Genomic DNA, 21640 nt, shown 5'->3' on the forward strand with positions numbered 1-21640 from the left:
ATTGCATATAATCTCATTCGCATTCAAGAGGGTGATGAGTGGAAAACTGCATTTATCACCACCAGGGGGCACTACGAATATCAGGTTATGCCATATGGCCTAGCTAACTCACCAGCAGCCAAGCCTTCATCAATGAAATCTTCAGGGACTTTCTAAACAAGTGTGTCATAGCCTACATTGATGATATACTCATCTACTCCCCAAACAGGACCCAACATATCAGAGACTTCAAAATGGTCCTGTCTCGCCTACAAGAACACCAACTATACGTAAAAGCAAAAAAAAAGTGAATTCCACATAGTCAGAACCACATTCTTGCGGTATATCACCAAGGTGTTGAGATGGACAACTCAAAGATCAAAGCTGTTACCAAATGGCTAAGACTCCACACAATTAAGGAGTTGGAACGGTTTCTCGGCTTTGCTCATTTTTATAGACGCTTTATCCGTGGCTACAGCCTCATCGCCGCTCCCTTGACATCCCTTCTGAAGGGCAAACCCTCCAAGTTAACATGGAACAACAATGCTCAGGAAGCCTCTGAGAAACTCAAGACCAGCTTCACTACAGCCCCCATTTTAAAACTTCCAGATCCCGATCTCCCATTCATTGCACCTACTCTTTAACGAAGGACATCCTGGGATTTTTAAAAACCACAGAGAGCCGGGACCTCGGTTTAACGTTTCATCCGAAAGACGGTGCTCTTTGACAGTATAGTGTCCCCATCACTATACTGGGGTGTTAGGACCCACACAGACCACAGGGTGAGTGTTCCCTGCTGGCCTCACTAACACCTCTACCAGCAGCTACCTGGTTTTACCAGTTGGTCTCCCATCCAGGTACTGACCAAGCTCAGCCCGGCTTAGCTTCAGTGGGAAACCAGTCTTGGGCTACAGGGTGATATGGCTGCTGGTGTCATTCTCCATGCATTCTCCGTGCATATTGAAGGTGAAAGCAAATGTATTATTTACCATATTTTAGAGCAGAACCATAGTTCTATTTACCTGTACTTTATAATTTTTTTGAATAAATGTTTTACCCTAATACTTTTCAGAGCTCCTGGATGAATATCGCTTCCTCTGAATTGAATGTTTTTTTTTAACATTTTGAGCAGCGAAGACTGAATGCTTTTGTGTACTGCATTTTCTAAATGGTGCATTTTAAGTGTTAAACTGTAGCTGTTTGAGGGTGTTATCCAGTCTTGGGTCTCTCAAATGCCGAACAAAAAGTAAGGAAGAGCCTAAATGTAGGTTGATCAATAGAAAACAGGGAGTTTTAGCAGAGCTTTAGTTTTGTGTTATGAAAGTAAATACAGTGAAAGACATGGAGAGTTTGTGTTGTTAGGTAGTGATTAAGTAGTTAGTTAAGAATTTTGTAAGTATCCTTTTTGTTGGCAAGGCAATGTATAAAAGACTCAGGCAATGCAGTGGATTTAAGGGATCCTAGGACAGTTTGCCTTTCTTTCTAACCAAGGAGGTCTTATGAAAACCTGGAGAGAGAGTTATACATTAGCATTCTCATTTGTCTCAGTGGTAGTGGTTTTTATGGAAAATTCAGAATATATGATTACTTTTGAATGGTTGTCAATGGTGAAAAATGTCTTCTGGCAAAGCATGAAGTCTAAAGTATGTTTAGTGTACGTCAATGGCAGATATATGCATATCTACTAGAAAACAATCATTCTCTGCCACAGTGTGTTTTTGACCTTATAGAGTATACACTTTGTTGCTGAGTTTAGATTTTAACAGCTAAAGCGAGCTATGCTGAAAAAATGAAGAAAGCAGTGGAGAGCAATGAGCTTTTCAGGGAAACTGTTATTTTTCATAATATTATATACCACATTTCTCCAGTGCTGTTGTGGGAATGTTAACTAAACACATTTATAATCTAAATTTATATTGAAGTTAATAGCTGCTATCCGTGTTTTAATTGAGTGTGCGTCTTTTATGCGTCTTCACACTGCGTTGTCACAGTTAATGGAACAATAAACAAGCAAATTAAAATATTGGCAACCCAGGTGACTCAAATACGCTCTGTGATTCTCAAATCTCTTCTTTTAAAGTAAGAGGAGAGTTGGGAATGAATACATCTCACTTGTTTACAGACTTCATAGTCAATAACCTTTGTGTTATTAGCTCCCGTTGGGCAGGTTTGCTATGTTTTTTTAGCAACTAAAAATGAACATACAGTATGTGGTATGCCTTCTCTTTAAAGATATAGAACATGTTTATATTTATCTCACCAACATTTGCTGCATTCAAACTTTTCAAGTGAGATATTTTTGTGCCTCCCTGGAGGCATACATTGTTCTCTTGACCTTTTACATTCTGAATGGGTCATGAAATCTGAAAAGTTCTCTGCCTTTCCTTCAACATAATATGAGTTCACCGTCCAGATTTACAGAGAATGAGTGACATATGAAGTAGTAAGTGTCTGATGAGACTGAGAGGAAAGAATTGCTCTTTTATGGCAGGTTTAGTGCTTCAATGTCCCTAAAGACCTTTATGTAAGATATTTAGTACCATCACAGCATTTTAGTGTTAAGCTAATCTGACAGAAAGAAGGCTGAGAAGTATGTTCAAAAAGTTCCTCATGTTAAAAGAGTGAAGGTTGTCTTTTCTTGACATTTTTTTTAATGTTGTGCTTCAGACCTAGTTTTTTACTGTTTAATGGTGTTTCTAGGTCTGATGTCTTCAGGGGGTAGTGCACATATTGCAAAGCTTTTACAGACTGTTCTGGAACTGTCCACGGATCCCTGTGGTTTAGGACACTGAATCTGCAATAGAAGGTATTATGCTTAATTATTAATGGAGTTAACTAGTTAACTGAGGTTCGGGATTGGAGCCATGCCTCAACCAATCACCTGACTTCTCAAAACCTTCTAATATTGGGTGGCCTCTTACAGTACTGTTTGTCTTGTTCTCGAACCCTCCCTTCCCCTATGAAATCCCTAGTAAAACTGAATTACGTTCAATCATCCATAATTGTGATGACACACTGAGAACATAATTAGCTCAGATAAGCACACAGGACGGTCCAGTTCTGCAGAAGATTTTTTCTTCTTTGCAGAAAAACAGCTCCAAAGCATGATGTTTCCACCCCCATGCTTCACAGTAGGTATGGTGCTACTCAGTATTCTTTTCTCAAACATGACAAGTTGAGTCTTACCAAAAAGTTATATTTTGGTTTCATCTGACCATATGACATTCTCCTATTCCTCTTCTGGATCATACAAATGCTCTTTAGCAAACTTTAGACGGGGCCAGACATGTACTGGCTTAAGCAGGGGGACACATCTGGCACTGCAGGATTTGAGTCCCTGGTGGCGTATTGTGTTACTGATGTGGCTTTTGTTACTTTGGTCCCAGCTCTCTGTAGGTCATTCACTAGGTCCCCTCATGTGGTTCTGTGATTTTTCCTCACTGTTCTTGTGATCATTTTGACTCCACGGGGTGAGATCTTGCACGGAGCCCCAGATCGAGGGAGATTATCAGTGGTCTTGTATGTCTTCCATTTTGTTGGTCTTTGCCATAGTGGAGTTTGGAGTCTGACACTTTGAGGTTGTGGACATGTCTTTTATACTGATAACAAGTTCAAACAGGTGCCATTAATATAGGTAATGAGTGGAGGACAGAGGAGCCTCTTAAAGAAGAAGTTACAGGTCTGTGAGAGACAGAAATCTTGCTTTTTTGTAGGTGACCAAAAAAAGGATGCAAATAAATTATTTAAAAAACAGACAATGTGATTCTCTTTTTTCTTATTATGTCTCAAAGTGTATCTATAATGAAAATTACAGGCCTCTCTCATCTTTTTAAGTGGGAGAATTTGCACAATTTGTGGCTGACTAAATACTTTTTTGCCCTTGTGATTATGTATAACATATTGCTTGTTTTGCATGTATGTAGAACATATACATTTTGTTTCATTATAATACACCGCAAAATTGTGAATGAACGTCCAATAAGAAAAATATATTTTTCTTCCAATCCATCAGGTGTAGACAGCATTTAACAGGGAGGCAAACATGGCTATGCTAACTTGCCAACACTTGTCCATTTTGGTTGTAACTGTTTCATCATAATTTCAAAAAGCTTAAATGATTTTAAAATCCTTTTACTGCCAGTTTTTAATACTTGTGACTGCAGAAGCAGATTTGCATTACTTAGAATGAGTAAGCAGACCTGTCTATGTTGAAAGCGGTGAGGTCATTGTCTAGTCATCACCAGCTGTGCCACCACTCATTATCTCCAGGTCACCACAGGTCTCAGTTGGTGTCTGTTCGGGTGGCTTGGAAAGAAGCGTGGAATAGGATTGTTACACATTCTTATCAAAAGAGGGCTGTGTCTGCTGAGGCTCAGCACAAAAATGTCAGGTGTGTCCTCTGCCTCTGTGATGAAGAGACACTGGCTTATGGTTTATTCACTAAAGCCCTGTCAGATGCCCTCATTTTCCCTCTCCCTCTCCTTCTCCTATCTGCCTACATCTCCCTGTTTCTCACCTTTTGTGTTTGTTACTCTCTTGCTAAAGCTTGAAGAATTAGCTCAGACTGGTATTTGGCTCTGGGAGTCTGTAGACTCCAATATACACTTGATTAGGGGTAAAAGGGATGTAATACAGCTTTAATCTACTTTAATGGGTAAAGACTAACATTTCCAAATATCATGTTCCAATAAGATTTTAAGCCAGTAATAAAATCAGACACAACTTGGTATTGTATAGTTTGCTGCTTTAGCTCAAATCACTTAGGCTGATTCAGATAATGCTCATATTGGCTCTTTTAGCTGTAAAGCAGGAATTTCATTCTTATAGTGGCTATATTGCGCTGTGTTCTTTTTAGCTCTAAGCTGCCATTTTTAGTGCTACCATTTCTATCATTCAAGGTCTCCCCCTGTATTATGTCTCTGGTATGGTTAAGTAGCTTGAAGTTTGATGAAATGATAAATCTGTGGGACATCTGAAAAGCCTGTTATTTTAGAAATTACATTTTGAACTTACACTCTTACTCTTTCTCAAGATAGAATTACGTGACTCATCCACTGTACATCCACACAGCACTGAGTCTCTCTCTCTTATTCAATGGCTCTAAACTCCCCACATACTGCCTGTTATGCAAGAGATCTGCTCGGTAGCACTGGTAGCTGTCCGTGTTGTTTTTGTACACTGAGGTGTTATGTAGCTGACCACATTTGGTCAAGTGCTCCATTCAGAGGCTGCAGATGAAACGCTCCACACGGTTTTACAGATTTGGTGCTCGTATTTTTAGCCCCCTGCTAAAAATACGACTTTTGCTAAAAAGTGTTTGTGTGAGCGGTTTTAAACCAGGGCACACATGCCATTGTTCATAATTCATGAAGGAACGGTTAGAAAAAGCAACAGTGAATGTGTTGTTCCGCTCCAATTAAACATTTATGTTAATCTATGTAGATCCAGGTGCTTCTCTGTGAACAAGCCAGAGGGATTTCATTCACTAGCATGGCTCTGTCGGCTCATACATTTGTGCCAACGAATGCTTTTTGTCTTGATTTTGAGAAGCCTTCTGTAGATCGACATGTTCTGGAGATGTCTGTATTTGTTGTAAATGTTCTTAATTGTAATCTTTGTAGTTTCTGTACAAATATTGTACTTTTTCTTTGTCAGGATCATTTGAAGATCATTTGAACTCCAAAGAGAATCAGCTGCTATTGTTCATGTTTTATCTGTGGCACTGACTCCAGCAAGCCTACTTCGCTATACCTGTCTTTCTCTTTATTCTCCTTTTCCTTTCCATCTGCTTTGAGGAAGCCCAAACACAGGTTGGAAATACTTCTGTTATTTGATCCAACCTTTCCAAAGGACTTCTGGTGTCTGTCAGAACCTTATGCTAAGTACAGGGAAGTGATATCTTTATCTGGAGTCGTGCTGAAAAAAACTGAACTCCCCATTCCACTGAGACATCCAGCTCTGTCCCTATAATGTCAGAGATGGATGTCTGTGGGCATCTGCTGCAGAGATGAAAGCAGTTCAGGGAGGTGGTGGGACTGATTTACATGGCTGGAGCCAATCCACAAGAGACTTGCATTGGAGTCAGTGAGCTCTTTTATTGGACTTGTTTGGCTCATACAGGCCATGAACGGAGAATTATCTCTCCAACAGGTCAAATCACGCTGTAGTCTTCAGAAGAATATTTTAGAGCAGCTTTTGTTTTAAAGGGTTATTTCACCCAAAAATGAAATGTATGTCATTAATGACTCACCCTAATGTCGTTCCCACACCCGTAAGACCTCCGTTCATCTTCAGAACACAATTTAAGATATTTTATATTTAGTCCGTGTATACAAGTGTATGCACACTATACTGTCTATGTCCAGAAAGGTAATAAAAACATCATCAAAGTAGTCCATATGTGGCATCAGTTAATTAATTAGAATCTCTAGAAGCAACAAAAATACATTTTGGTCCAAAAATAACAAAAACTGTTAATCTATGTGTTAAAAAAACTGTTAAACTGTATATGTAAAAATGTTTTGGTGTTTCTTCTCGGACCTGGGATTTTGGGAGACTTCTATTTTTTAAAAAGAGTTCCCAAAGTGTATCTGAAAACGACACACTTACGTTTTCGCGTGTACCGCCAATCCGTATATTTTGTGAAATGATGTCATCACCCCACATCTCAACCCTAGTCAGACACTTTTCTCAAACAGAAGGCTGCATGGAGGCTACATATCTCGGCTGCCACGTAATCAAACATCGCTGAAGGCCATCTTATTTTGAAGGACCCTTGGATCCTTGGATTCGACCTGTTTTGAAGGACTTATCGGATATATCCTTCATGGCCTTAAATCATCCACAATTTTTTATGCACATTTAAATTCACGAAAATATAATTCACAAAAATAAAATTAAACTGAGTTGGTCCTGATCTTGTTTTTTTCAGTTTATTTTGAAATTTATGACAAAAATAATGTTTTCAGACATGAAAGCATAGATGTTATCTTTTGTTTTGTTGTAAAGGAATCACTTAACACTGTAAGCCACTGGGAGACCGCAGACGGCTGTCATTCACCGTAATGCATTCAAAGAAAGTGATTTAATATTAAAATATTTAAAATATTTTTTGGAAAAATATAAAAGTATTTTTCCAAAATTATGGTTTAATAGTATTTTTGTGCTCTGACCATAGGTGCGGGAAAATGTAGGATGTAACCATGCACACTTCCTAGACTGTCTCATTCTAGCCTTAGAAGGACTGGCCTAGGAAGGACGCAGTCTCAGTAGGATGCAGCCTTCAGCTTGAGAAACATCCCGCATTCGCAATTGCGCATGTTCCAAGTCTTCTCCATTTTGTAGTGTATCTCTGTGGCAGAATTACAGCACCACATACTGGTCTGGCATGTAAATGACCAGAAAAGAGACAAAAAAGCTCTGGCTTCGTGTGGCTGTGGACCAGTGAGTTCAGTGTTCTCTATCGTTTCTTATTGTGTGGTTTGTCAGCTGCATATTTTCCTGGATTGTCAAGAAGACTTTTGGAATTCATTGATTCGTGAATGTTCCTCTACACGTGACAGACACTGAAAATCAGACAATTTGGCTTAAACTGTCTAATTATGGCTACATTTCTGTATACTATTTTATATATATAAATAAATAAAATAATAAAATGCTAAATAATAAATCATTAAAATTATAATGTACAAAATGTATATACATTTTAAGATTTGCTAAAGATTAAATTTAACATTACTACATTCTTATTTATAGATGAGCTTTACGTGATTGTTAAATGACAGCAAAAGTAATATATAAAATATAAAATTAATTTCTAATATGCATCCCTATTAATGACTAATTTTGTACATGTGAAGTAATAGAAATTACCTTTCGAGAGAGATTACCATTTATTTATTAATATACTCTTCAGTGTTTTTGTTGCTTTCTTTCTTGTCCTCATCTATCGTTTTTTTCATTCATAGGTATTGAAGGGTTCTAAGAAGCTATCTATGTCAGTCTGTTCTATGGGACGGATCCCTGGTGGTTATGTGACCAATCACGTGTACACATGGGTGGACCCTCAGGGCCGCAGTGTGTCCCCACCCCCAGACCTGGTGGACCAGCGTGGCCCAGGAGGAAGACACTCGGACATCCAGCAGCTTGGACACACACACATACGCCACGAGGATGCAGAGAAGAAGGTTAGTGTAAAAGAGCGTTCATGATGACAGATTAATTGGAATTTAAGGCAATTTAAAATTCAGAGTGATGTTGTAAAGTGCTAAACATCTGTGGCTTTTCCCTCTACGTTTTATTTCACTCAGTTTATTCATATTAGACATGACAGCTCTAACAAGTGTAGAAATGAGTGTAATGCCTCAGTGATTACTCTCTGCTAACTGCATACCAGCTCTGCAGATTTCTTCTCTACAGGCGCATATACCACACACACACATTCATCAACTTTGCTCAATATGCCCTCTTACACCTTCATCCCAAATTCTGCCTCTTCAGCTGAAAACTCCCAAAGGACAGTAGTCACCCATTACAACACTGCCGACAAGGTCCAAATTCGTTCCTGTCAAATACAAGTTACAGTACTAAATACGTAATCTGTCATGACTCAAGTGACTCACAACTTTTATCTTAGTGCAAAATGGATCATCAAAGGTTTTTTATATTATTTACATATGGTATCTAAAAGCCCCCCCAGATGGGAAAAGTAATTTTTGTACCATAAACTTACTCATAATAACTGTCTAAACCCCACACAATGGTTAAATCAACAACAAAAACTGTTTGTTTCTTGAGATTTGATTATGGATGGCTCGAGGTAGCCCTAATTACAAGCCCTGACAATGATCTATATGTTTTGGATGGAGGCAGTGGAGCATGTGAAGCTGCAGAGATTCTTTAGGGGGAGTCTGTGCTGTTTTGACTTGGCTTCGGGGCTGCTGATAAGAGAATTACAGGCACATTTTAGGCCCGTCTCACCTGAAATTCTCTTTATGTCAGTTTGATTGATATGACTCATCTGAACTATCATCTGAGTTCAAATGAGCTAGCCAAATCCATTACCCATTTATCACACTACGTGTAATGCATGAGGTATAAATAATAAATGTTTGTCTATACTTGTTTTTAATATATGTACTTTATATTTAATAATATATGTGTTTTAGCATTTTCTGCCAAGCTGACTTTTAATGTCACAAGAGAGACGCCATGAATTCAAACTAGAAGCTACCATCAAGCAGTTCATTACATCTATCACATCAGTTTAACCAATCGGACTCATATATAAGGGCTTATAAAATGTGCATGGCTCTGTAAAAGGTCAGTAACTGGCTGCTTCATCTAAAAGCTTTCATTTTGCTACAGATACATGCAATCTACTCTCATAGTCAGTCTGAATAAAGCTGAAGAGAATTATATCTGGATTTTGGGAATCGGTTGATTGTTTTAGTGCTAAACGATGCAAGACAAATGAGAACTGATAAAACATAATCACCATAAAGATCAAACCCACAGTCACGTCCACAGAGTAATAAACACAGCTTTATTTGATTTGTTGATAATTGTTCATTAGGGTTTGAATGCCGCAGTGGTTGGTTGTGCTGAATCCCAGACTTGAATCTTATTGGTATTTCATTTAGGTCGAACATCACTAGAATTCTGATGGGTTGGTGAGTCAATTTATAGTCACCTCCTCTTTGTTGTCTCAGCATTTACCTTTAGTAATGGGGCGTCCATAACTGAGAAAAAAGAAAAAAATATTTTGCAATCACAATATCAACTCGGGGGTAAATATCCCACACTACACACTGTCTGTTTAAGATGCTACCAGCTGCTTTGGACTTGAGTCTGTAAAATGTACAGCAGTGCGGATGTTTTCAGTGTGGTCTATTTTATTTTTTTTCAATACATGGGCAAAAGTCATTGAATGGGTTTCTTTATTTTTAGGCACTTCATGTTCCAGATTTAAAAATGTTGTTTTTGTTTTATCAAGGTCACATTAAACTACCATAACTTTGTCAAATGAGGGTGAAATTCTTATTTTACTGTGTCTATTTATTAAGGTGCCAACTATAAAATATAACCCATAGCAAGGCAAATGATATAAAAAAATGATATTTGGTCATTTTGACCAAAATTCTATTAAACAAGGCCTCATTTGGGAAATGGCAAATGAAACTCCCAATTTTCATTACTTGTATAATAAATATATAATATTATAAATAAATAAATATTATTTTAAACATAAATGTAAATATATTATTTTATTTATAGTGAATCTATTTTCACTGTTGGATAGAAGAGTATGTAAAGTGTTTTTAAAGAAACACTCACAATTGTATCCAATTGCAGTAGATTACAGATGAAGTATACAGAATAAATATAACAAAATTCTGTTAATGCAGCCTCAGTAAAGCCACAGTGAAAGTATGCAAATCTGAGATTGGAACCTAAAATAAATCTAGCAATTATTAGCTGTGATTTAAGCACTGAATCCAACAGAAACTTCAGCTTTATTTGCAAGTTTCAAAATGCTTGTGACAGACATCACTGCTGTTTCTCACCTCATTTGTGTAAAGTTGAACTTTTTGACGCTCTCAAACCTTTCTGCGCTGTCAATCCCACAATATCCCGTGGGGCCCTAGTGCTCAGCTCCTGTAGAGAATGAATTGGATATGAATGGTTAGATTGCTTTACGACCTGTGCAATTGCAAGGACTTGTTAGTGTATGCATAAACAAGTGAATTGAACAAATTAATGTGTGTGTGTGTGTGTGTGTGTGTGTGTGTGTGTGTGTGTGTGTGTGTGTGTTCCTTGTTTGGCAATACTTGTGAGGACACAAATGTCCTCTCTTATATAGTAAAACATGAAAATGACCCACTAGTGAGGACATTGGACTGGTCCTCACTAGTTAAAAAGGCTTATAAATCGGCCAAAACATGTTTTTATTTAAATCTGTTGTTCTGCACATGTTTCTGTGATGGGTAGGTTTAGGGATAGGGGTTGGGTTAGGGGATAGAAAGTATCATTAACCTGATATAAAATCAATGGAAGTCTATGTAATGTCCTCACTAATATAGTGAAACAAACCTGTGTGTGTGTGTGTGTGTGTGTGTGTGTGTGTGTGTGTGTGTGTGTGTGTGTGTGTGTGTGTGTGTGTGTGTGTGTGTGTGTGTGTGTGTGTGTGTGTGTGTGTGTGTGTGTGTGTGTTTGTGTGCGCAATACTTGTGAGGGCACAAATGTCCTCACTTGTAAAGTAAAATATGAAAACAACTCACTAGTGAGGACATTTGACTGGTCCTCACTAGTTAAAAAGTCTCATAAATCGGCCAAAACGTTTTTATTTAAATGTATTGTTTTGCACATGTAATTCTGTAATGGGTAGGTTTATGGATAGGGGTTGGCTTAGGGGATAGAAAATATCATTAACCTGATATAAAATCATTGGAAGTCTATGTATGTAATGTCATCACTAATATAGTGAAACAAACGTGTGTGTGTGTTTGTGTGTGTGTCTGTGTGCTACCCAGGTGAACATCTCACTAGATGATGGGCGATCTTTGGGTCTGATGATTCGTGGGGGTGCTGAGTATGCTCTGGGCATCTATATCACCGGAGTGGACCGGGGCTCTGCTGCAGAGTACTGTGGACTAAAGGTAAAATATCCTGAGTCACAATTTGAGAACATGGCCTAGCATACTATCTTACGGTGTTTTCACACCTAGAATTGTTTGTTTTGTTCTAGAACAGGGACTTAATTTGTTACAATATTGCATTTTCTTTTTGGTTCGGTTTCCTTTCAGAAGGCAACCTTTAATTTGTACCATAATGTGTTCACGTAAGTCACATGCAAGTACAACTCTCTTCTTATTGGTCAGAGTTTCCTCTGTGTCATTCCAACGGTTAAATTATATACTACATTCAAATAAATACGGCAGCAAATTCAAAACACGATCTCCCAGTGCTATCCAGAGGTTAACTGTGTCAAGACAGACATCAACACTATACGAATGTTATAATGCAGCTAGAGCAGGAAGAAAGGCTTTGTCGGGACAGCATTCTCGCATGGAGAAGTGCAATTTCACAACATTTAAGATGAAAAGGCACTCTTTTGGTTTTCAGCTGTGATAACTCATGTGCTCATTCACAGAATCAGACATGACTGCTTTTGGTATAGCATATTTTCCATTATGAATTATATTACCATTAGTTCTTTGGTCCGTTGGATCGGATTGCTTTCGCACCTCAAGCGAACCGCACCAGAGATTGTTTGCAACCTCGTTCAGGCGGTCTTGAAGGGTGCAGGGCGCAGATCCAAGCGCAATTGCCCTATTTACATATGCCTAAATGAACAAAACTAAGGGAGAAAAAGCACCAAGTTCTGAAACAAACACTCCAATGTTGAAAGCACCCTTAGACTACTTTAGATCTGGGGTTTAGTTAATTTTATCACAATCCTTTGTGACTTTTTCAGTCTAAATTACACTGTAGCGTCTCTTTTGGATAGGAGCAGTGTGCAGTGATTTGTTACTACGGTTGCGAGGAACTCACCAGTCAGTCATTGATTCATCAATAATGAATAGAGTGGAAGATGGCTCATTTACTTAGTGCAAAATGCACATGTCACCTGACATCTGACAGAAAAGTTAATGTTTGAAACTGCCTTGTGTTTGAAAAGTCCTTGTGTTTTGACTAGAAATATTGTTCACCTGCTTGCTAAACCGAACACGTTGTTTCAGGCATGTTGACATCTGATTTTATTTTTTGGAAAAGCCGCTACTGGCCAAAAGTGTTGCGGGGGTTCGGCATGACCGCATTTAGCGTGTCTAATTAAATTTGTGGTGTGAGTATATTGGTTGAGGTGGCCTTGCCAAACGGGAAGATGTAGAAACAAAGCGGCACTAAATCCAAAGCTGGTCTCATAAAACATTGAGCGAGCTCTTAACATTTTGGCATCAATCCATGGACAGAAAGATGAAGATGCTTCTTCTTTCTCCAGTCAGCTGGAGAATGGGCCGGCCAGGCTTTTTTCTGGAAAATATTGCATGCCTGAGTTTTCGTCATTGCATCAGTTTGCTTTAATCTTTTGAGATTCATTGTTTTGCACATAATAATCAATGCTTTGTGTTTTTTTATTTTATTTATTATAATAATAATTTATAATAATTAATTTGTTACATTTATGTAGCGCTTTTCTGGGTACTCAAATACATATAAAAGGGGGGAATCTATTAAAAGGGGGGAATCTATCTATAAAGGGGGGATGTGACGGCACCCATATTGCGCTGTTGTGATGAAGCCAATCAGTATATGGACAGAGGCCAATGGGCAAATTTAGCCAGGATGCCAGGGTTACACCCCTTCTCTTTTTCCGAGGGACACCTTGGGATTTTTAATGACCATAAAGAGTCAGGACCTCTAACATCTCATCTGATGGACAGAGCTTGTTACAGTATTGTAGTATAGTATGTCCCTATCACTATATTGGGGCGTTTGGACTCACACAGACAACAGGATGAGCACCCCCTGATGTCCTCACTAACACCACTTCCATCAGCAACCTAGTTTTCCCAGGAGGTGTCCCATCCAGGTACTGACCAGCCCTGCTTAGCTTCAGTGGGAAACCAGTCTTGGGCTACAGGGTGATATCGCTGCTGACTATTTTCACGTGATATTATCAGTCCAGACTTCTTGCTCAGGCTTTGTCTCTTTTTGTAACCTTTGTGTTTGAGTTATTCATTGATTGGGCTTCAGCAACTACCTCTACCCCACCAGAGACAAATACATATTTTACGTCACCTTTTTAAAAATGCAGTTCCGTGCTTCTGCATGTCCACAACCGTTTATTTGTATTCTCACTGCTTTGTTGCATGGCAAAAATGTTAACAGAAGGGTTGATTTGTAATCATCTCATGTCCGGGCTGGTGTTTACTTTTCGCTGGTGATAGTAAGTTAGACATTTCTTATAAATTGGCAGGATAATGAGACAACACAACATTAAGACTGTCTTGTAGATTTTATTCAGCATTAGAATGGTGGTGATAGAAGATATTGTGTATCTGCACAGAAATTACATGGATTACTGATCTGAAGACATGAATGTGAAGATTTTAGACATGGATGCAGCAGTGGTGGCTGGTGTTAAGAAATGTTGCTAAAAAAATTCCATGCCCACAATACAGGATTTTGAAATAGCAAACAGGGAAAAAAATAAAAGGCATGAAAAAAATCACAAATTGACATCCATTTGTCTGGCACCCCGCACACATAATTTTTAATAGGTGCTAATATGACAACAGTACCAGTCGAATAGTAAATAATGTTAGTTAACTTATTTTTTACATTTTGAAGTAACCTTCTCTGGTTAACTTGAGAGGGTGGCGGCCCAGCGCCCCCTATTGACTGGCTGCCAACAGGATGGCAAATGGTTAATCTATAGACCAAAAGGGTCATTGCTTTGTTGGTTAGCATGGCTGTTTACTCCCTGGTGGTAGATACTGCAATTACACCATCTGGTTTGCGAAGAACATCTTTCTCCATTAACGTCCATTCAACAATTACACATATGCTGATGTGCTATTATATGCCAATGTTTTACCATTTCTTTTTGAAGGGCTCTTAATGGCTTAAAATGGATTGTTAGAGATGTTGTTTCCTATCTACTGCCTTTCACGTCACGGCTCAGGAGAGACTCTAGTGGTTTAGGACTGTTTGTGGTGCCATTAGCTGATCAGGCCTTTCATGACATTTTCAGTGTCATTTTCCTTCTGCTCTACAGCAGGGGTTCTCAAAATTGGAAGATGGGAAGATGGAAGAGGGTCAATTTTATGTTTTTATTTTATTTTTATTTTTTTGTGAGTTCATTGAAAGCTGCATCCAGAAAACATGTGGTAACTGCTATGCCACATCTCCAACAGGTGTCTCTAATTTAAAGATATCCACCTTGCAGGCAGTTGAAATTGCGGTTAGAAAACATTTAGCTTTTAAATGTCTACTATATTACTGTTACATGACTCATGAAAGGTCAAAACCATTTTTGTCCGGTGATATATTGATCTTGCACAACAAAGACATACAAAAACCTTTATATATATACACCTGCACTTAGACCGAAATTTACCGTACTGCAGCTTTCCGAGAAGTAGCTGGGAGACGGTCCTACTTTTTTAAATTTAATTGCATAATGCAATTATTGGCCCCAGTAATTATGAGTCTTTCCTTGAGGTGGAATTGAACCTTACTGTATTGCAAGAACACATAAATCTCCCACTGGGCTCAACAGTGTTCTGTGGGGTGTGCAACTGTTGATGTACTGCTCTAATGGAGAGTGGTGGTTGAGATGAGGAGATGAAAGATTGACTGCTTATTTTTTTGGAGCGGCTTTTCACTTTGCTCTCTCTATAATTATTGGAATTTTAGTGAAAGGTTGCTTCTTCATCTGAACCTTTCATCAGAGGTCCGACTACATAATGAACCCCTCTAAACCCCAGTCTCCTCTGCAGTATGTCTACAACTGAAAAACTATTTCTTATAGCTGTTAGAAGCAAAACTAAATAGGCCCGGAGATGAAAGGATTGCATGACACACTTTCTATGAATTAAGTGCTTGATTAAAGTTTAAAGAGCTGTGAGAATCACAGTAAATGTTTTGTTGTGTCTTACAGTTTTTCTCAACTGCTTTGGCACAGGCGAAACAGTTTTAACATTCACTAAACTGTAAGTTCAATTGTCACAACTGTTTGCTATAGAACATCAGAACTCATGCATGTTACTCAGCCAAAACATTTAATTCATGATTCCTTATTATTGTGTCAGTAAATTGGCCAAGGCAAGCAAAATAAAAAGTGTTTTTGTGATTGTGTGAGCTACACTGGTCAAAATATTTAGATGTTTTTTCACCATGGAAATATTTGTTATATACAAATGTCATGTTGTGTTTTGTGTTTTCTTTTTTGTTCACACTAACTGCTTTCTATTCTATACAAATGCCAGTTTTGTCTAGCTGAATGCTCTTGTGGATCACACTGAGCTTTTTACTGTAAATAGGTAAAGTAGGTAAAAATTGACTTGGAAAAGTAAATAATGCAATACAAATGTAAAAGAAAATTAACATTTGTATTTATACAGTATTACTTTTTTAAAGACATGTGTTACATATAAGCTTAGAATTCACAGTTGTTTGTTAATTTTTACACACTCTGTTACATCTTTCTCTAACACATACGTATCTTCTTAAATATAGCTGGACCTTGAAACCTGGACCACAAAACCAGTCTCAAGTCCAGCGGTATATTTGTGGCAATAGCCAAAAATACATTGTATGAGTCAAAATTATAGATTTTTCTTTTATGTTAAAAAATTATTAGGATATTAAGTAAAAATCAATTAAAAATCAATTAATTAGACAATTAATTAAGATATTTTGTAAATTTCCTACCATAAATATATAACAAATGTAGCCTATAAAAATGTATTATTGGTATATGCATTGCTAAGAACTTCATTTGGACAACTTTAAAGGCGATTTTTTTCAAATAGTTGTATATCGGCCAAATATTGTCCTCACAAACCATACATAAATAGCCTGAAAAGCCAGACCCACGTCAAGATGTTTGGCCTGGAAACTCACCATTGACAGGGCTCAATCCGAGCAGCGGGATAAACGGTTATCTTTCAAACTCCCTCTGCACGCGATAGATAGCGCTATACCAACCAGAGCAACGAAGGTGAAGCAGAGCTCAGAAGTGAATTGAGAGTTGCTAGATGACACTTGCGGCAGATTAGATTTGCTGCCGCTAGGGTGCGTCTATTTCTAGGCTAATACATCAATGGAAAGCTTATTTATTCAGCTTTTAGATGATACATCTCAATTAGAAAAATGGACCCCTATGACTGGTTTTGTGGTTCAGGGTCACAAACATTTATGGAATAGCTATCACATATCTGACAGATTTTGATCACTGAATGGATCATTTTGCATGTTATGGCTCACACAATGAAAGGGTGTTTATAAGTTTTACTCAGAATCAACTCATTAGTTTTGATCAACATCAACAAGCCATGTGCATTTAGTCATTGGGCAAATTGTAGACAAGTGTACAATTGTAACTCTTTTGCACACATGTGACAAAAAAATGCAATATTCTTAAATCAATAAGAAATTCTAATCTGATGGGAACATTACTCTAGTCTTCAGTATCACATGATCCTTTAGAAATCATTCCAATATGATAATTTGGAGCTCAGGTAACATTTCTTATTATTATCATTTGTTGTAGTTGTGGAAATCGTTATACATCTTTTTCAAGATTCTATGATGAAGAAAGTTCAAAAGAACAGCATTTATTTGAAATTGAAGATAGATAGATAGATAGATAGATAGATAGATAGATAGATAGATAGATAGATAGATAGATAGATAGATAGATAGATAGATAGATAGATAGATAGATAGATAGATAGATAGATAGATAGATAGATAGATAGATAGATATTTTATTCATCCCCAACAGGGGAAATTCAAGTGTATATATTATATGTATTATTATTGATCAATTAATTAATTATTGTTTAATAAAAAGTATTCATTTATTTAAAAAAAAACCTCGTACTGACCCCATTGTTGAATGATAATGTGTATGTAATACAGTACAAAGCAGTCTGCCTCAGTTTAGGCATTTTCCACATTTTATAGATAGGGCTTCTGGCAAAACTCCTGGGCTCTGAACTCATTCCATAATTCCTTTTTTTCTGAACAGCATTTCCCTTCAAGCAGCCACCCTCACCCTTTCCCAGAAGTCTTTTCTCTGTCTGCTTAACTCAGAGCCACGTAGATTAAACTTCAGCTGGGCTAGAGGTAAAACTGACTGATGGCCCGGCATCGGTCCCATCTGCGTAGCTCAACACTGGGCCTAATTAATGTCCATTCCCCTCGAAGATGAACTGGGCTCACCGGGATCTGTGACGGATGTCCGTCAGACACATTTATCTGTACCTCACTGCTGCTGGTGTCCAGTGCATCTGTAGCGGACAAAGCCTGTCTGTGGTATAATAAATTCATTTTTAGGATTTTATGGTTGTTTCATTTAGGTCCACCTGGAGAAAACAGCCAGAGGCAACTGAGGTTGGAAAACAAGCTCTATCTGTCTGTTTGTCTGTCTGTCTGTAGCACACAGTGTATATATGTGCACATAACATGTTAACTTGTTTTAGTGCAGTTAACTGTCTGTTCATTCTGTTAATGTTTTGCCCTGTCAGCTGTTTATTCATACATCATATGCTTTTGCACATTTGTTTGCTACATGTTTATGTTAGCGTTGATTGTCTCCAAAGAAATAATAAAGTATGTAGTTAAGTAAAGAGCTATTAGGTGAGAGTGGGATGGAGGGACATTAGAGTGGTGTAATGGTGCAGAGGGTGGAGGAGTAGAATAGAGGGATGCAGGGTGCAGTGGAGCGTTGGAGACTGTGATAAAGGGAAAGAAAGGTTGGTAGAGGAATGGTAGTGGTTTCCCTTCTGTGAGTAAATGAATGATCCTTGAGTTCCTGGAGCTTATAAACACACACACACACACACACACACACACACACACACACACACACACACACACACACACACACACACACACACACACACACACACACACACTATCCCTCTCTCTACTCCAGTGAATTATGGTGCGTTCTAGCTGCTGACTCCATGCATGAAGAACGTTTGCACAGAGAGGATGAGAGGGAGAGAGGAACAGACACACATCGATAACTAATTTTTCTTTATTATTTCTCCTTTGCTGAGGAGAACAAAAGGAGGAATTGAAGTGGTTTGATTTGCACCGGTGATGAAAGAAATGTTAGGCAAACAAAATCATTTATGTCAATATTGTATTTTTTTTTCTTCAGTGAAAGGAACAAGATTCTTTAAGATCATTTTTTTCTTTTTATGGAGTGTCCCTAAAATGTCAAAAGACAACCTACCCTTCATTTAAACTAGTTTGCACTCTTCCACAAAAAAATCCAGAAATGTTCTGTTGGTACACTGTTCAGACACTGTTCAGATGGGACAGCCATGTGGACTATATAAAGAGCAGCATGAATAACTTCATTAATCCCAACAGTGCCAAAAGTTTCTCTCAGACACGTATGGGCCAGGGCTCGGCAGGCCGATGAATCGCATTATATTTCATTCTTATTCTGCTATTCTCTCTCTCTCTCTCTCTCTCTCTCTCTCTCTCTCTCTCTCTCTCTCTCTCTCTCTCTCTCTCTCTCTCTCTCTCTCTCTCTCTCTCTCTCTCTCTCTCTCTCACAGGGTCACAGACTTGAAATGAAAAAAATATGCTGTAAAACAATAGATTCCAGCAAAACAAATATTACTATTACACTAAACAGTTACAGAAATACAGTTTAGTGCTTGTTTTATCCATGATATGGGATAGAGGTGGGGTGTTCTAATTATTGATTGTGTCCAACTGTGCTGAACTGCTTAGAGTTTTTTCATGAATTGTGTTCATTACATGAATTTGCAGAACATCATTAATATTCTGCTTATCTGCTATGGCCAAGTAGGTTTAATGACAACAGAGCTCTCTTATCTTTGGCTTGTAACTTGTAATTTTCAGTCAATGTGTCTTCTCTTTATCTCCATTGTCCACTCCCTCACTCATCACTTCCTCTGTCAGTCTGTTACTGAGGGAATTTGGCAAAGAGATATCATAAAGAGGCAAAGAGGATATTCATAAATTACTATCTACCTACCACATTTTACAGCAACAGCAATTGTACAATTCCTGTACAAATCATGCTGAAAGGATGGCTTGTTTGTCATTTATTAGACTTAATTGAGATATCTATGTGTGATTTAGCCATCAGCTCTTTTAAACAGGTTCATGTGGTGTGTGGGCTCTGCTCTACTGTGCCAGGCATTGTTGCATTTCATTTGGTCTCATCTGGAGTGTCAGATCTCTGAAATCTCTCTCTGTTTCCATCTTTGTAGGTGGGGGATCAGATTCTGGAGGTCAATGGACGTAATTTCCGGAGCATTTGTCATGATGAGGCTGTGCAGATCTTGAAGAATTCCAGCCATATGCTGATGACCATAAAGGACGTGGGGCGGCTGCCTCATGCACGCACTGTGGTGGATGAGACCAAATGGATCCCTAGCGCACAGATCGCTGAGAGCTCAGCCAATAGCAACACCCAGAGGTGAACATTCATTACAATTCTTCCAATAGGGAAAGAGTTTTTTTTATTTCATAGCTCAGCTTTGGAGCTTAGGAGAGTTCAATAAGTTCTCAGTTGTGATTCATTTAAAGCTGAAGTATGCCATTTAATATGTCACAAAAATGGAATTGTGTCACCAAATGGAACTGCAAACTCACTCTATTGGCCAGTTTTGTTGTGTCAGTGTCATACATGGATGAAGTACTAAAGCGCACGACGAAGGCGGTAGCTTCAGGAGACTTTTAATAGAATAATCCAAACAAACAGGAAACTCAACAAAGAGAAACGGACTACATTCATACTTCATGTTAACCAAAGCTAGACAATGAACAGACTGAGGGCTTAAATAGAAGGGCAAACACAGGCGCTAATTAACAGACTAGAGGATGAACAAAGAACTCAAACATGAATATAACCGATAAACGGATCAAAAAGCAAACTCAAAACGGGACAGTGGGGCTATTTGGGCTGGTTAAAAAGGTGCTTTGAGTCATTCGCTTATACTTATAGTATAAACTTTGCCATAGATGTTTCTCCGAAATTCCTCAGGAGAAATAGAAACAGACCGACAATTGTTGACCTACAATGACAGTACAGAGCTATAAAACTGGATGCCATAGGTCAGATACTGGTATGCAGTTATGAAGGAATTTTAATAGAAATGTTTGATTCATATTGTCTCTATTGTACAAGATTGTTGAAAGCTCTTAGAAGAAACACATTAGATTGAGTTTTCTTGGAAATGTACCAATTTCATCCCATGACTTTCTAGGAAGAACAATTTAGATATAAAAGATTGTGATTTTCCTTTCCTAGATGCTGAAAACTTTGATTACCTTAGATTGAAGTTGCTTCAATTTCTTTTGTTCACTTTCTCACAATTAGAAATGTAATAAAGCACTCTGGTGATACTTTGTGGAAAAAGGTTGTAATTTGCAATTGCATGTTTCCATATGCATGCTGAAATCTACTTTAAGATTCGCTCGTTTTAATAGGTAGATATGAAATAAAATTATTTGAGCTTACACCATTTAATGATCCTTCACCTAATGTAATTTAGACAATTATGTGGGAAATGTATTATTTTCTTTCCATTACTGTAATAGCTCCACTTTATGCAATATTCAGCTTTTTTCTGAAATTCTAGTTCTTTACTAAATTATACTCGGGTCAGTGAGTCCAGTCATACAGATTGTGGTATTGAAAGAGGGAATCTAAATATAGCTGTGAGATGATTTTAAAGCTAAATGTAGACACTATTGTTAGATGATGTGCCTTAGGCAGTGATGGTTGAAATTTATATATGCTAGTGGGATGACAGTAGCACTATGACTCACAGCATGGGATCGGGTTTTTCTTGGTCTCGGTCTCTCAATGGCCAGAATGGAAATGGGCTGATTGAGATCTCTGGAGGGTGTGCTTATTTCTAAAGTGCTCCCCTGGAAA

The 21640-nt window shown here is 38.0% G+C and overlaps 1 protein-coding gene across 2 annotated transcripts in view; it reads left to right on the plus strand.

The window, feature by feature from the left end:
* The window catches only part of whrnb (whirlin b), an 80735-nt gene that overhangs the window by 22352 nt on the left and 36743 nt on the right, over positions 1-21640 (plus strand). For both annotated transcript variants that reach the window (XM_067438890.1, XM_067438891.1), the window contains exons 2-4: positions 7947-8165; positions 11511-11636; positions 19968-20176. In XM_067438890.1, the coding sequence (XP_067294991.1) occupies positions 7947-8165; positions 11511-11636; positions 19968-20176 (554 nt within the window). The remainder of the gene's footprint in view (positions 1-7946; positions 8166-11510; positions 11637-19967; positions 20177-21640) is intronic.

The sequence above is a fragment of the Pseudorasbora parva genome, chromosome 3, assembly GCF_024679245.1.
Source record: "Pseudorasbora parva isolate DD20220531a chromosome 3, ASM2467924v1, whole genome shotgun sequence".
NCBI lineage: Eukaryota > Metazoa > Chordata > Actinopteri > Cypriniformes > Gobionidae > Pseudorasbora > Pseudorasbora parva.